Source organism: Pleurodeles waltl, chromosome 6 (genome assembly GCF_031143425.1).
Source record: "Pleurodeles waltl isolate 20211129_DDA chromosome 6, aPleWal1.hap1.20221129, whole genome shotgun sequence".
In the NCBI taxonomy this organism is placed as follows: Eukaryota; Metazoa; Chordata; class Amphibia; order Caudata; family Salamandridae; genus Pleurodeles; species Pleurodeles waltl.
In genome coordinates, this window is record NC_090445.1 from 294,056,288 (window position 1) to 294,073,430 (window position 17,143).

Genomic DNA, 17,143 nt, shown 5'->3' on the forward strand with positions numbered 1-17,143 from the left:
GGAGATTTATGTTTGGAAAGCAATGGCTGCAACACTCTATGGAGCAGAACTCTGGGGATATACAAATATTAGAGTGCTGCAGGTTGCTGAGAACAACTTTCTGAGAACCCTATTAGGGTTGAGGCAGGGAACCCCCCCTGAAAGCTCTCTTTCCAGAATTAAACCTGATACCAATATCGGAGCTAGCAGCCCTAAGGCCAATACTGTATTGGGTGACGTTAGTTCATAACCTTAAGGCAGCGGTGTACCTACAAACCTTGGAAGAGGTCATTGCAAACAATGGATCCAGGGTGCGCTCCTGCAGAGCTCATGTTAAAAAGACTATGGGGAACCTCCGGTTGGAGGACCTGTGTGTGGATCCAGGTAGAGTCTGTAAGGATACGGTGGGCCTGTTAAAAGATCAGTACCAGGAATTCAACAGGTTGAGGGTGTACCGGGAACTTAGGCCTGACTCGATCACACATTGTTACTTTAATAATGTTCATGAGATAGTACCCAAGGCATATCTGGATATGCTCTTTCCTGAATTGAAGCAGACTCTCTATATAAAGTACAGGCTGGGAGTGCTGCCTTTAAGAGGTTATCTGGTTCGCACTCGCAGGCTGGCGGCAGGTTTGGAGTTCTGCGACTGTACTACTTGAGAGGTGGACAATGTGGCTCATTTTTCCCTGGCCTGTAAGAAATTTGATGAGGCAAGGCGCCGGTGGCTCCTACCTCTTTTTAAGTCTAATGGAGGTAATTGTGCCAAAATTGCACTTGCACTTTGTATGAGGCCGGGTAACATGACCAAACATAACTTGATCTCTTCATATGTATGGGTCATTTGGCCCAGGTTAAGGGAACTGCCAATTAAACTAGGGATGGCTGATCCATAAACATCCTATAAGACCCAATAGGGCCCCAGGTGCTGGGGGTGAGATGGAATTATGGCATTCCCCACACTAGCACAAGGCCTTCTGTTTCTTCATTGCTGCTAATATAAAAACGCTGCAAGCACAGGCACTTTTTTTCTGCGCTCGCTCCTCCCCTTGTAAATGATAGGCACTGTCAAGGGCCCCTCTCTTAAAATATGTTGGTGGGTGCAGCTGGTTATTAATTATTTATATTAACTGTTCAGGGTTTTATGAGTAATGGACCTACTAGATCAGTGTTGATTGTTGCTAATATGTTTTTAAATCGTGATTATGGTTTTATATGGATTTAAGTACATTGTTGTGTGCATTGTTTTATATTATTGTAAGGTTTTTGCTGATACAATTTAATAAATCTAACTAAATTTTAATTTCACAAGCCCCTTAATGGACCAACTCAGTTTCCCTTTTTTTAAATACATGCATACTTGCATCACTGTGAAATTGCTTGGGACTGTACGAGCTACATCAAGTCACTTAGAATGCTAAGTCACTGATATCACTAATTCACTATGGTGACAGGAGGATAAAGGAGTCTGCATTGCAATGGCTTCTTAAATAATCAGCCTGCGAGTAGGATGATATAGCACCGAGCACCTGCCTAGCTCTAACTGGATCACATAACAAATAATATTCTCAACGTAAACTAAACATTACTTACCTCTGAGTGGAAGCTGCATGCTATTCAGAAAAAGAGTTATCATTGCAGAACACAAAAACTATAAAAATATAATACTCACCAACCCCCAGGATCTTGACGCCTACCAAGTTGAGCAGGTCCTGCTCATGGTTGATTATATCCACCCAGCGGTGTATCAGCTGCTGGGTGGTGCACTGGACCTGGGTGGTGGCCCTGATTAACTGGCACTCCCTAACCCAAAACTGCCAACTCTCCCACATCAGTTAACCACTCCCAGACCTGCCACCTGCTGCCAGCACAGAGAGAAGGTGGATCTGCACATAAAAAACAGAGCTGCCACCACCTCCTCACTAAAGATTGGCCCAGGCTGCCTCCCTTCATGGCAGCACCACCCACAAGGCAGACAACCGCTGTTGCCCTGCTCTGCCATGGTGCTGGGTGTGGTAGGGTGAAGAAGAGAAGAAAAGAAACAGGAGGAAAAGGAAGGAATAAAGAAATAAGGGTACAATAAACAAAAATACAAAAAGTCACAAAAACACAAACAAATTAAAACAACATAAAAATATTCAGACACAAAAAGACACACTCATACAATAAATTAAATATAGGGGTAGATTAACCCCTTAGCTGCCAGGCCTTTTCCCCTTCAGGTGCCAAGCCTTTTTTTGGCTGTTTGGGGCCGTTCGTGCTTAGATCCTCACAAGTTTTTCTCCACATAGGCTATCCACACCAAATTTGCGTCCTTTTTTTCAACATCCGAGGTATTCTAGAGGTACCCAGACTTTGCGGGTTTCCCTGAAGGAGACCAAGAAATTAGCCAAAATACAGCAAACATTTTGTTTCTTAAAAAAAAAGTAGAAAAAAGGGCAGCAAAAGAAGGCTTGTGGTTTTTTCCCTGAAACATCATCAAAAAACGGTTTGCGGTGCTAGAAACACCATCTTCCTAGCGTTCAGGAACAGGCAGACAGAAAACACCATTTTTCAACACAAATTTGTCATTTTACTGGGACACACCCCATTTTTATTATTTTTTGTGCTTTCAGTCTCCTTCTGGTTAGTGACAGAAATGGGTGTGAAAGCTAAACATTTCTGAAAGGTAGACAAAATTCTAAATTCAGCAAGGGGTAATTTGTGTAGATCCTACAAGGGTTTCCTACAGAAAAAAACAGCTGAAATAATAAAATATTGAAATTGAGGTGAAAAAAACAGCCATTTTTCTCCACGTTTTACTCTGTAACTTTTTCCTGCAATGTCAGATTTTTTAAATCATTATACCATTATGTCTGCTGGATGATTCTGGTTGCGGGCATATATAGGGCTTGTAGGTTCATCAAGAACCCTAGGTACCCAGAGCCAATAAAAGAGCTGCACCTTGCAATGGGTATTCATTCTATGCCGGGTATACAGCAATTCATTTGCTGACATATAAAGAGTGAAAAATAGGTAACAAGAAAACCTTTGTATTTCCAAAATGGGCACAAGATAAGGTGTTGGGAAGTAGTGGTTATTTGCACATCTCTGAATTACGGGGTGCCTATACTAGCATGTGAATTACAGGGCATTTCTCAAATAGTCTATTCTGTGTTCCCTCAAGTCTCCCAATACAAATGGTACCTCACTTGCGTGGGTAGGTCTAATGCTTGTGACAGGAAACGCAACATGGACACATCACATTTTTACATTGAAATCTGGCATGTTTTTAGCAAAGTGCCTAGCTGTAGGTTTTGGCCTCTATCTCAGTGGGCACCTAGGGAAACCGACCAAACCTGTGCATTTTTTAAAACTAGACACCTAGGGGAATCCAAGATGGGATGTCTTGTGGGGCTCTCACCAGGTTCTGTTACCCAGAATCCTTTGCAAACCTCAAACTTTGGCCAAAAAAACACCTTTTCCTCACATTTCGGTGACAGAAAGTTCTGGAATCTGAGAGGTGCCACAAATTTCCTTCCACCTAGCATTCCCCCAAGTATAACCAATAACACTAGTACCTCACTTGTGTGGGTAGGACTAGCAGCTGCAACAGGAAGCGCCCCAAAGCACAACGTGGAAACATCACATATTCCCAAAGAAAACAGCTGTTTTTTGCAAAGAACCTAACTGTGGATTTTGGCCTCTAGCTCAGCCGGCACCTAGGGAAGCCTAACAAACCTGCACATTTTTGTAAACTAGACACCTAGGGGAATCCAAGATGGGGTGACCGATGGGACTCTCACCAGGTTCTGTTACCCAGAATCGTTTGCAAAACCTCCAAATTTGGTCCAAAAAACACTTTTTCCTCACATTTCTGTGACAGAAAGTTCTGGAATCTGAGAGGAGCCACACATTTCCTTCCACCCAACACTCCCCCAAGATCCCCGATAAAAATGGTACCTCACTTGGGTGGGTAGGCCTAGCACCCATGACAGGAAATGCCCCAAAACACAACGTGAACACATCACATTTTCCCAAAGAAAACAGAGCTGTTCTTTGCAAAGTGCCTAGCTGTGGATTTTGGCGTCTACCCCAGCCGACACCTAGGGAAACCTACCACACCTGCATATTTCTGAAAACTAGACACCTAGGGGAATCGAAGATGGGGTGACTTGTGGGGTTCTCACCAGGTTCTGTTACCCAGAATCCTTTGCAAACCTCATAATTTGGCCAAAAAACACTTTTTCCTCACATTTCGGTGAAAGAAAGTTCTGGAATCTGAGGGGAGATATAAATTTCCTTCTACTCAGCGTTCCCCCAAGTCTCCCGATAAAAATGGTACCTCTCTTGTGTGGGTAGGCCTAGCGCTCACGAGAGGAAATGCCCCAAAACACAACGTGGACACATCACATTTTCCCAAAGAAAACAGAGCTGTTCTTTGTAAAGGGCCTAGCTGTGGATTTTGGCCTCTAGCTCACCTGGCACTGAGGGAAACCTACCACACCTGTGCATTTATGAAAACTAGACAACTAGAGGAATCAAAGACGGGGTGACTTTTGGGGCTCTCACCAGGTTCTGTTTCCCAGAATCCTTTGCAAACCTCAAAATTTGGCCTAAAAAAACACGTTTTCCTTACATTTCGATAACAGTAAGTTCTGGAATCTGAGAGGAGCCACAAGTTTCCTTCCACCCAGCATTCGCCCAAGTCTCCCGATAAAAATGGTACCTCACTTGCGTGGATAGGCCTAGCGCCCACGATAGGAAATGCCCCCAAACACAACGTGGACAGATCACATTTTCACAAAGAAAACAGAGCTGTTTTTTGCAAAGTGCCTAGCTGTGGATTTTGGCCTCTAGCTCAGCTGGCACCTAGGGAAACCTAGCAAACCTGTACATTTTTAAAAACTAGACACCTTGGTGAATCCAAGATGGGGTGTCTTGTGGAGCTCTCACCAGATTCTGTTACCCAGAATCCTTTGCAAACCTCCAAATTTGGCCAAAAAAACACTTTTTCCTCACATTTCGGTGACAGAAAGTTCTGGAATCTGAGAGGAGCCACAAACGTCCTTCCACCCAGTTTTCCCCCAAGTCTCCTGATAGAAAAGGTATCTCACTTGTGTGGGTAGGCCTAGTGCTCGCGAGAGGAAATACCCTAAAACACTATCTGGACACATCACAATTCTCAAATACAAAACTACCTGTTTTTGCGGGGGCACCTGTGTTTTTGGTCCTGGGCTCAGCAGCCATCTAGAGAAACCTCCCAAACCCAGGCATTTCTGAAAAGTAGACAACCGAGGGAGTCCAGGGTAGTGTGACTTGCGTGGATCCCCCAATGTTTTCTTACCCAGAATCCTCAACAAACCTCAAATTTAGCTAAAAAATCACATTTTTCCCACATTTCTGTGTGGGATCACCTCACCGGCACAAATTTCCTACCACCCAGCGTTCCCCTCAGTCTCCCGGTAAAAATAAAACCTCACTTGTGTAGGTGGGCCAAGTCCCTGTGACAGGGAAGATCCAAAAACATGTCGAAATTGAGGGGGAACTAAATCGGGTCCAAAAGGGCAGTTTTAGAAAAAAAACCTTTTAGGATGACAAGTGCAGCAGAATTTTTATCGGTATAGATGAGACAATGTTGGGTGGTTGGAATTTTGTGGATTTCTGCAGAATCCGGAAGGTTCCATCACAAAAATTTTGGAAAAATATGTGATTTCCAGCAAAGTTGGAGGTTTATAGGGCATTGTGGGTCAGAAAATGGTGTGGGGTGCATGTGAAGCACACCACCCTGGAATCAACCAGATGTTTAGTTTTCAGATGTGTTAAGGCCTTGTGGATTTTTCTACATGGCAGCGTCCCAAAGTCAAAAAAGTGGAGTCCTCACCATTCCAAGTAGGACGATTTTGCGAGTTACCAAGCTCTCATGGGCGAAATGCAAAAACCAAAACCCAAAATAATCAACTGTCCTTTTGCTTGCCATGGGATATGATGTTTTAGTGTGCGGGGGAGAGATGAAAGACTGTTACCCCCTTCAGTAGGGTTGGGGGCATAACCAGACACATACTGGTTGGTAGCCACCTTCCCACTATTTTTTTTAGTTTTTTATTCCCTGGCATTTAGTAGACTTTCTGCCCCCCGGGTGTGGATTGGGGGTAATTGCCCAATCTGTCCACTGGTGGGCAGAACAACTTTGGCCCCATACCCCCACCCTGTTATTATGAGAAAAAAAATCTTTCCTGGTCTCTCGTGGGCTTTCTGCCCCTTCTTGGGGGCTGATGGGCCTTCCAAAATTAGGCCGATCTATTCCCAAGTGGGACAGATATGGCCAACAGTAATGTGCCCCCATGGGGAGTGACCCTTGCCCAATGGGCTGCCCCCCCAATCAAAACATACACATACACACACACCAATCCCTGGTGTCTAGTGGTTTCTGCCTCCCTTGGGGGCAGGTTGACCTAACAAAAATAGGCCGATCTGCCCCCAAGGGGGGCAGAAATGGTCTAAATACAATTTGCCCCCCAGGGGAGCGACCCTTGCCTAAGGGGTCGCTCTCTATACATAAAAACATAAAGTAAATACAAAATATATATATATCCCTGGTGTCTAGAGGTTTCTGCCCCCCCCCCGGCCGATCTGCCTCCAGGGGAGGCAGAAAAGGCTTAAAAATATTTTGTCCCCCCTGGGGAGCGGCCCTTGCCCAAGGGGCTGCTGCCCTTATGTATAAAAAATAAAATAAAATCTGTGGTGTCTAGTGGTTTCTTCCCCCCTGGGGGCAGAAATGGCCTAAAAATAATTTGGTCCCCCGGGGAGCGACCCTTGCCTAAGGGGTCTCCCCCCACAAATAAACAAATAAAATAAACAAAAGAAAAAATTAGCCCTGGTGTCTAGGGGTTTTCTGCCCCCCCGGGCCAGATCAGCCTAATAATATTAGGCTGATCTGTCCCGGGGGGGGGGCAGAAATGGCCTAAAAATATTTTGCCCCCCCCGGGGAGCAATCTTTGCCCAAGGGGCCGCTCCCCTTATGCGTAAATATAACCATTGCGTCCATGACGGGAAGAGGGTTAAGTATGAGGGTGAAGGATTACAAAGGTTGAGGTCGAATGAGAAGCTGAAGACCCAGCATCATAAAAAGAGTGAAAAACAAGCTGGCCGCACCCATGCGAACCACGTGGTGCCGTTTGTGCCTGATTTTGAACTTGAGTATGTATTTGCATTGCGCAGCTCAAATAAGTGCAATAGAGGACTCTGCCTGCTCATGGAACTCCGCATAGCACAACAGAGGTTTTCAGCCACTTCGCGGAGTTCCTCCTGACCTTACAGGGTAGGCGAGTGGTGACAATCTATTCGTGATTTCAATACATGGACCAAGTGGATTTTTGATGTGTTTAAATCAGACTGCATTATTCATCCAGGAGATTTATGACTATTAATAAGTAGAGATGGGATAAATACCTCTTAACAAAAGCTGAGTGTGATAGAAAACAGATTAACATTGATGGGAATGCTAAACGGGGGAATTTGTGGATATCCCCATCAATCAATGCTTAACAAGAGTTTGGGCCTTATTTTTCAAATTGGTTGAATGTGCATATAAATTAACAACTTGAGGGTGACTATCTTCTTCTGACACTACATCTAAAGTTTTGTGAAATTGAAACATCTCCGTGTCATGGAATCAGGGGATCCAGAAACTGAGCTCTGTCACTTGCAGTGTTCTCCTATTTGGCATCTCTTGTCTTACATTCCAGCTGAAGCTGGGGCAGTGCTAAGTCACTCATTCGCAACAGAGAGGATCATGTGGTGCATCAGCAACTGGTAAGGTGTAGGCGCAAGTCTACAAGTCCAGAGGCTGTAGATCAACCACGAGGGACTGGACAGACCTATGTTTCCTGGTGTTTCTTTCTCTTTATATAGGGTGAACCTGGCCAGCCTTCAGTTTGTCATTCCAGGAGTCCTTTCATCATAAATAGATCTACCACTAATCTTTAGTAGTATCCCTCCATTTGTGTTTTTTTTTCCAAAGTGAATCCCCCTGTGTACACAAACATGTTGGTTTCTGTTTAGGCAAATGAGAAAAGTGGGAACATATGGCCCTTTGGATATTTATTGTTTTATATTTTCTAACATCTAATTTTTGCAGGAAAACGCTTGTAGGACTATACTAGTCAACATTGTCTTCTACTTATCAAACCGAAAAGGGTAAAAGTTAGAAACATTAGAGTGTTATCAGATTTGCTTTTTTGTTGTGCTGCTATTGCCTCAAACTGGAGCTATAGCACTTGTAAAATAGGAGTTAACCTATATGGCATGGGATTAGCTGAGAAAGACTGCATATACATCTTGATCAGGAGGAGTTTGAGGATGCAAAATGGTATAACCTTTGCAGTTGAAGGATGGTTTTCTGTAAGCTGTTTTAGTATGATTTTAAAAGCTATATAAATAGGTAGAACATGTGCATTTCCTGAGATGTCTGTTTTTCAGGCAGCTTTGATGTTTGTAGGCTCATTGGGACTAGCCAATCAAATGCTATAAAATGTTCTCTTATCATAAAATTTGAGTTGTAAATTGATTAAACATGTCTGCATATGTCCCTTTTAATCTACAATGAGATTTATCAATCTCACAAAACTAGTATAATAGTGTTATGGGTAGAAGTGTTAATTTGCGAGGATGATATGAACTTTGCTATGGGCTTTAAATTCTGTGGGTGATCAAGTATAAGTTAGATAAACTACAATGCTTTTGATTCATACTTCAGTACACAAAGAAATATAGGGCCAGATGTATCAAACTTTTTTGCATTTGCAAACGGTGCGAATCGCAAAATTCGGCCGTTTGTGAATGCAAAATGCCTTTCACGATGTATGAAAGGCATTCGCTGTGCAATTTAAAGGAATAGCAAAAATAGCGATTCTTTAAAATTGCGACCCCATTTAGAGAATCGCAAATTGCAATTCTCTAAATAGAAAATCGCAAATAAGGAATTCCTATTTGTGATTTCCAAAGCACATGTGTCAGGCATTTCCTAAATGCGAATTGGGCATTTAGGAAATGCAAATACCACAAACTCAAGTTTGGTGGTAAGCATGTGCAATTTTTTTAAATGCATTAGAAATGCACTTTTAAAAATGACATGTAGCGCACACATGCCCCTAGGGCATGTGTGTGCTTTACATGTCCGCAAATATATTGCATCAACCTGGGGTTTGCATTACCTAATTTGCGAATTCCTAACTGGAATTCACAAGTTGGGAAATGCAAAACCATTCGCACCTATGAATGGAGTCTCATTCTCTAATCGCGATTCGGTAATATCGATTGCGAATTTTAAGAAATGACTAATACCGAATCGCAAATTTCATACATCCTATCTTGCATTTCTTAAATAGCGATTTCTTAAAATTCACTATTTAAGAAATGCAAAACGGATCTTTGATACATCTGGCCATAGAAGGGAATCCTGATATAATGATTGCAAGGAACATCTTGGTTCATCCATTGGGTGGCTGAGGGTCTGATTTACAGTTTGGCCTAGAGGGTACTCTCCACCCTGAGAGGCTGGTTTGAGTTTGGAGTAATCACACATTAAATTTAGAGATGTCCACCACCCCAGTGAACATCTCTGATCACTGACAAAAATAATCATCATGGCACTTCCTGTCAATGCACTCAAAGTGTCCTTGGTGGTGTCATCAAAATGACAGTGTCGTATGGCACACTTTCAATATCTTTTTTTATTCTAAGAAAACAAAATCCCAAAGTAGGATTTTCTTTTTGAAAAAATAAAATAAAACAGTGCACCCCCCGCATTCTACAATGGGAGTTTTCACCCATAGTGTGTAGATTATTAAAATGTTTTTACTTTCACCTGCGCCATGTTTTGGATGGTGGCGTATGAAAGTAAAAACTGTTCATTTGACTGTTTAATATAAATATGGGTGGTGAACAAATGGCCAAAACTCTGATGGGCCTTACACTGGCGGGCTGTCAAAAGAGTAATTTGGGGCCAGGGAGAGAGTAGTCTGCACTACTAACATACTTAAATTTCGCCTGACTCTAAATGAGATGGATAGAACTTCAGTTTGCAGGAGAGGACACTACATCACTGTTGCAACGGAGTACCCACTCTGCCAAACTCTAAATTGGGCTGAGTTTTTAAAAAAATATTTGTGCTGCTGGTAAAATCCTCTAGGTTTTGAAATACCTCAGGCCAAAATCCGCAGAAATGTTACTTTTACTTCACACTGTCAGTGCACTTTAGAGGACAGCAATTTTCACCTTTGGATTTTCTGTAAATATGACATGATAGCTCACACATGTCCTAAAAGTTTATGGTACTATTGCATTTGCTGTTCGAGGTAAGTTTTAAAACGTTAGCAGGTGCAGAAGAGCGGAAATAAAGGCCTGAACTAAGACAGGTCACATTCTTATTAGAAGAAAATCAAATACGTTTGTGCCCATTGGTTCTTGCGATAGCCTATTTATTTAAGACTCATGCATCTGGTCCAACTACCCCTTCTTTTCAGTGCCCCATTCTTCATGAACCGGGAATCTATTACATCTGGTACCATCTCATTCTCTTTATTATAACATTGATCACCACTCCATCATCTGCATCCTCACACTTCTCTCATTCACTCTTCAGTCTTGTGCTCACAGAAGATTCCCCACTCTCGCTTTTCTTGTCCATAATCAATTATTGCAGCCCATCTCCACCTCCCAATATTAACTCCAATTGTCACTATAGTTATTCCTCTCCATTCCTCACCACTTTATGCCACCACCAACTCCTAACACCATCCGCCTCTAATGTCCCACAGTGTTAGTCAACCTTGCTACTAACATTTCACTAATATACGGATAAAGTCCATTGTAGACGTGTTATTTTTATTCTGAGCAAAAATGAGGGCTGGACAGTAATTCAACGTGGCCTTTTTTAGGAATATATGCTGACGACTTACCGATACCAACTCTCTTTCATAGGGCACCTTTTATTTCTGAATGTGGGTTGGAGATTTGGGCGAACAACAATATCTTGGTTTGGTAGTTAAACAAACTTTAAATCTTTTTTCATGAAGTTATAAATACGCAACAAAACCTGAGAGGAGTTATTTTCTTAATGTACGATTTAGCTATACCAAGTTGTCAGGAAAAATGGCTATCCTTACTCTTAGCATAGATATTGATTTCATAGGGACACGTTGAGGAGTTTAATTGGAATAGTCAATTATACAACTGTTCTATTTGGTTACTGTAATATTTGTTGTATTTCTTTGCCAAGATGTGTTAATCATGTTTAGGATATCCATACAAATAACAGGTTAATAAATCCAGAGTATTGCAGTTGCATTATATTTTTGTATCGTATTTAATTGAGTGTACATGTACTTCAATGACAGCAAAAGAGGAACCAAAAAAGGAAATTAAACATTTCTTTCTCAAAACATTGCACAGTCTCATGCCCGCTCCCCGCCCCAAACCAATCCACCCACTGTGACCCGGATTCATTTAATATCTTCACTTCTATTCCAAAGGGTAAGTTGCACTAAAAATGTAGACGTTCATTTCATGTGCTCCTAAGTGCAACACCATTTTAATTATAAGTAAATAAACATTAAATACTCATTAAAACAAGCGTTGGCAAGGCAAATAGGGCTCTCCTTTCTAATGCAGATGCAGAGCTATGGACTTTGCTAATGCATTTTGATGCCTGCTTTGTATGCACATGCATGTTCATGCATGGCGTTTTTTTTTGTGTTCTGGTATTATTATTTTACTGTTACAAATGTGGTGGAGGAGTATGAGGAGTCTGATGTGTGGTATGCCTTTAGATCCACCAGGTGCAGATCACCCCTGCTCCAGCACGTATTTTCGGTAGATGTTAACTACAGCCTGTAGCAGATATTATGACCCTTTGCCTCATCTCTAGGTGTTCTGGAGCATACCACCATTCCAGCCCATCTGGAAAATATATGGTCCCTCAATCTCATGCCTAGTGTGATTTCATCACTCCAGCCTTGGCCAGCGTAAACATATCACTACTGTAGTTAGGGAAATAACATGGTACCTGGGTATCTCTGCTTCATTATGGGCTATCATGGCTTCTAGTCAGACCTCTGGTCCGGGAGCAGACACAGTCTGCAGCTGCTTGAGCCTCAAGACGGGCTCTGTCTGCCCCCTAATCACATTAGCATCCACATCGATTTCACGGTTCCCGGGTGAATTAATGAATATAAGTAAAGGCACAGACATGAAACCTCTAGAAAGGGCTAAAGTGAATACATGTTTGAAATCTGACCTTCTTTAAAAAATGGTGAGATCTGCCCACTGCTTTTGCTGTCTGAAACTATATATAGAGCAAAAAGACACACATCTGCCACTTCGGTCAATTTCAGCATTTTACCATTGCTTCTGAAATCTGTTTGGTATTAACTACATGAGGAGCTCACGAAGTGGTTTGTTCTTACCTCTGCCAGAAGACTACATGGGACCCTGGCATCAGATATTAGCTAGTGCTATCCATATCTACCACAAAATAATATTCCTTCCCGAGGGTACCAAATACACAGGGTGTCATTTACGAGGCCTGTGGCGCTGGGCGGTTAACAAGTGCCTTGCTATGCTGCTCTGTGCCACTGGGAAAGGGCAGAAATGTGCTGTATCTACAAGGTAGAGCACATTTCTGTCCTCTCCCCTGTGCTGACACACAGATTGCTGCCTAACACCAATGTGGGCACCCTTATACCATGCTACAAGGGTGCCTACGTTTTGGTGATGATTGTTTTTGTGCATGCAGAGACACCTTCCTGCACAAAAACAATCACAAGGGGTATTTTTTGTTTCCATGTGTGCTGCAGAATGCAGCACACATAAAGGAAAAAGTGGAAGGAAATAAAGATATTTCTCCCTGTTGCATCACTCTTATGCCACTCCTGAGGTGGCATAGGAATCTGAAGCATCATCAGACTTGTAAATCTGGGAATGCATTGGATTCCCCTGGGTTCCATGGGTGTTGCGTGGGAATACCCAAGCAACGCCCATGGAACACCCCTTTCACGCAGTGTTATGCATGAAAGGGTTCCATATTTACAAGGCCATTAAAAAAAATGAAGGGTGGCTTTACATGGCCTTGTAAATATGGTCTGGCACACTGTGTGAAACAAATGACACTCCGATGGCACAGTGTGCCACTAGAGACTTGTAAATGGAGCCCACAGTTTGCAGTGAATGGGATTTATACCATGTCTGAATGGCATGCCAGAGGGGCAAGAAGACAATAAGATGCACTGCATTTATCAAGGCTGTAACAATAATTCCCACATTCTGTGCCTCAGGATACTAGGCATTCAGAACTCAAAGAGACATTCTTGCACTCATTAGTGAGAGAAGATCCTTAGTAAACTGTACTGACCTACAGATGGGTTTGCATCGTTTAGAACTGCTACAAGGGAAGTGCTGCCTGCCTTTTCCCAGCCCATCATGAGAATATCTACTTTTCATTGGTGAAAGATACAACTGCTACTCCTAGCACCATATTTTTTTACTACACAGCCACACAACTCACTAAAATATTGAATTGATTGATGCCTTCAAATAATGGCATTTAGCCCTGAGGCTTCTGAAATTTAAAATTAAGAAATTAAAATTAAGAAGCACCACAAAGCCCTGCAGGGTTTGCCCTCAAAATGGAGACATGTTCCTTCAGGTGAAGGAAACTCTAGAGGTACAACATTGACAATATCCGAAACAGAAATAAAATACTTTTACCTCATTACTGAGGAGGTTGGCATATGCACAACAGGAAAGATTCTACTGGTGTTTCAAGAAGGTGACCAGACAGCCTGCTCACTTGAGGCAGATTTTATTAAATCTTTTTGCAATATTCTCAGCCATTTCGGGACACTGTATGACTGATAAGCAGATGACATCCAGATCTATATTGAGATTTTATCTCTGAATGGCATTTTGCTGTTCCCCAAAATCCTGGATAATGTTTAAAGATGGATGTCCAAGCATCAATTAAACATTAATCTTTCACAACCAAAGGTTCTGTTAAACTATACCCACAAAATCAACCTTCCTTTTCAGTCAAAGATTGAATTCTGCACTGCCCTGGACTGTAAACAAATTATCTTCGTTGATGCCAAATATGTTGGTTTACTCCTTGATAATAGATGAAATTTAAAAGGTCGAACCCTTGTGATGGTCAGCTTAGTATGCTTAGAGTAGGCAACAGTTTATTCTGAAACAAGACAGTATTTTAGTCGCTTGTACAGTCTAGACTCAATAATGACAGTTCAGTCCTAGTTGGCCTACCTAAAGTTCTTCTGCAGCCCCCATAAAGCAGCCTAATATTTGTCTGTTTATTTCTCTCTGGATGTAAGACATTTCACCACATCACAACTGCCTTTAAATCGCTTCAATGTTTTCATTTTGAAGCAAGAGTACAAACCAAGACTACTTCATCCTATATGGATGGATGACATTAAAATTCTGTGTATGAAATGCTGAATCTCTCCTACATGGTCATCCCATATTTAAACATGAGTGATATATGAATCAATTCTGACAGCTCCACAGTATTTCTTTTATTTTCTGATCGACTCCTTGTTCAACAACATTTTGAATGCCCGTTTGCAAATGCAAAATGCCTTTCAGTATTTGTGAAGGGCATTTTTAACACAAATTTAAGGAATCGTTAAAATAGCGATTCCTTAAATTTGCAAGCCTGTTTAGAGAATCGCAAATTGCGATTCTCTAAATAAGAAATTGCAAATAAGGAATCCTTATTTGCGATTTCTAAACCACATGTAACAAGCAATTCCTTAATGTGAACTGGGCATTAAGGAATCGCTAACCATGTGCAAATTTAAAAAATGCATTAAAAATGCATTTTTTAAATTGACATGTAACGCACAAATGCCCCTTTGGCATGTGTGTGCCTTACATGTCCTGAAATATTTTTTTGGGGTGCAGCAGAGGGGGCCTTAGACCCCCAGCACCTCGGGTTTTGCATTTCCTAAATTTCGAATTCCAGTTAGGAATTTGCAATTTGGGAAATGCAAAAAATTCACGAATATGGGCACGAATGGGGTCTGTATCGCAATTTGCGATTCGGTAATAGCATTTGAGATTTTTAAGAAATCGCTATTACCGAATCACAAATATGATACATTGCATTTTGCGAAACAGAAATAGCGATTTCTTAAAAATCGCTATTTCGGAATCGCAAATGCCTTTTTTGTTACATCTGCCCATTAATCCCTTAGGCACTTTGAGACTAGGAACTGCATTCACTCCTCTTTTGTCTAAGACTCAAATTGTTTTATCATCATTTCTTACCTGGCACCTTATTTAGAGTTGGAGGATGGGTTACTCTGTCACACATGTGACAGACATTCTTGTCCATCTTATTACAAGTACATTGTATGCTATGATACCTGTAATAAGGCGGACGGGATATCCCTCAACTTTGTGGTGGAGCACCCATCAGCCAAACTCTAAATCAGTTGTTTATTCTTTTTGCTCATTTGTGGAGCTCTTTAATACTGTTTACCAAGTTTGCGCGATAGGAAATTACATACATAAACAATGAGTATCTGCTGTGTCACTCATTAGGTTAGATTTACTGTAAAGTTATTGAGGTATTTCTCTTTCAGCCAAAATATCACCTCCAGGCAGGTGAGGATCACTAAATAAAGCAAGTCTTTTCTGCTGAGGGCCCAAGGCCAGATGAAGAGCCTCCAGTAAACCAGCAGGAGGGTAGGATGCTCTCCATACGTTTATTAATAAGCATGCATGACATTTCCAGATATATTCCTTATTTTATCGCTCTCCCTAACAAATCATTGAAGACACATTTAAGTTGCCAAATTGTTACTCCTTATTTTTTATAGATTCCACAACAGCCAACAACAATATTCCAGCAGATACCAGGGTCCTTTTCACCTATTTCTCAAACAGTAAGAAGAGGCAGTGCAAAAGAAGGTGAGATATTTTATATTATTTGATACATACTATGAATGTAAGTAAATATGCTTATTTCAATTAACTAAAACGAATAATTACAAATCCGTGAAATGTTAACATTTTAAAGCGATTACAAAGATAAAATAAAATAGTGCCACCTTAAGCCAGGAGCTTTTGCGAACAAAGGCCCATATTTATACTTTTTAACGCTAAACTGTGCTAACGCAGTTTAGCGTCCAAAAATTTAGCGCCGTCTAACGCCATTCTGAAGCGCCATGCGGGCGCCGTATTTATGGAATGGCGTTAGCCGGCGCTAGCAAACCGGCGCTGCCTGGTGTGCGTGGAAAAAAACCACGTAGACCAGGTAGCGCCGGCGTAGGGGGAAAATGGCGTTAGGGCGTCTTAAAATGGGGCAAGTCAGGTTGAGGCAAAAAAATCGCCTCAACCCGATTTGCGCCATTATTTTCGACGCCCAGACGCCATTTAAATGACTCCTGTCTTAGTAAAGACAGGAGTCATGCCCCCTTGCCCAATGGCCATGCCCAGGGGACTTATGTCCCCTGGGCATGGTCATTGGGCATAGTGGCATGTAGGGGGGCACAAATAAGGCCCCCCTATGCCACCCAAAAAAAATTAAAAAATATAAAAAATTATACTTACCTGAACTTACCTGAATGTCCCTGGGGTGGGTCCCTCCATCCTTGGGTGTCCTCCTGGGGTGGGCAGGGGTGGCAGGGGGTGTCCCTGGGGGCAGGGGAGGGCACCTGTGGGCTCATTTTGAGCCCACAGGCCCCTTAACGCCTACCCTGACCCAGGCGTTAAATAGTGGCGCAAATGCGGGGTTTTTTGACCCGCCACCTCCCGGGCGTGATTTTTGCCCGGGAGTATAAATACGACGCATTTGCGTCGCCGTCATTTTTTTAGACGGGAACGCCTTCCTTGCATCTCATTAACGCAAGGAAGGCGTTCACGCAAAAAAATGACGCTATTTGCCCATACTTTGGCGCTAGACGCGTCTAACGCCAAAGTATAAATATGGCGTTAGTTTTGCGCCGAATTTGCGTCGATAAAAACAACGCTAATTCGGCGCAAACGGAGTATAAATACGGGCCCTAGTTTTTCGAACAATAGTACGGAGATGGTCTTACATTGTCACTTCCATACTTCCGGGCTAAAGTGCAAGAGCCTGGAGCAAACTGCACTGCAAAATGCAGAG

At 42.2% G+C, this 17,143-nt stretch overlaps 1 protein-coding gene across 2 annotated transcripts in view; it reads left to right on the top strand.

The window, feature by feature from the left end:
- Positions 1 to 17,143, top strand: part of PRR29 (proline rich 29) — a 527,555-nt gene that overhangs the window by 143,552 nt on the left and 366,860 nt on the right. For both annotated transcript variants that reach the window (XM_069238100.1, XM_069238101.1), the window contains exon 2: positions 15,855 to 15,945. In XM_069238100.1, coding sequence (XP_069094201.1) covers positions 15,855 to 15,945 — 91 coding nt within the window. The remainder of the gene's footprint in view (positions 1 to 15,854; positions 15,946 to 17,143) is intronic.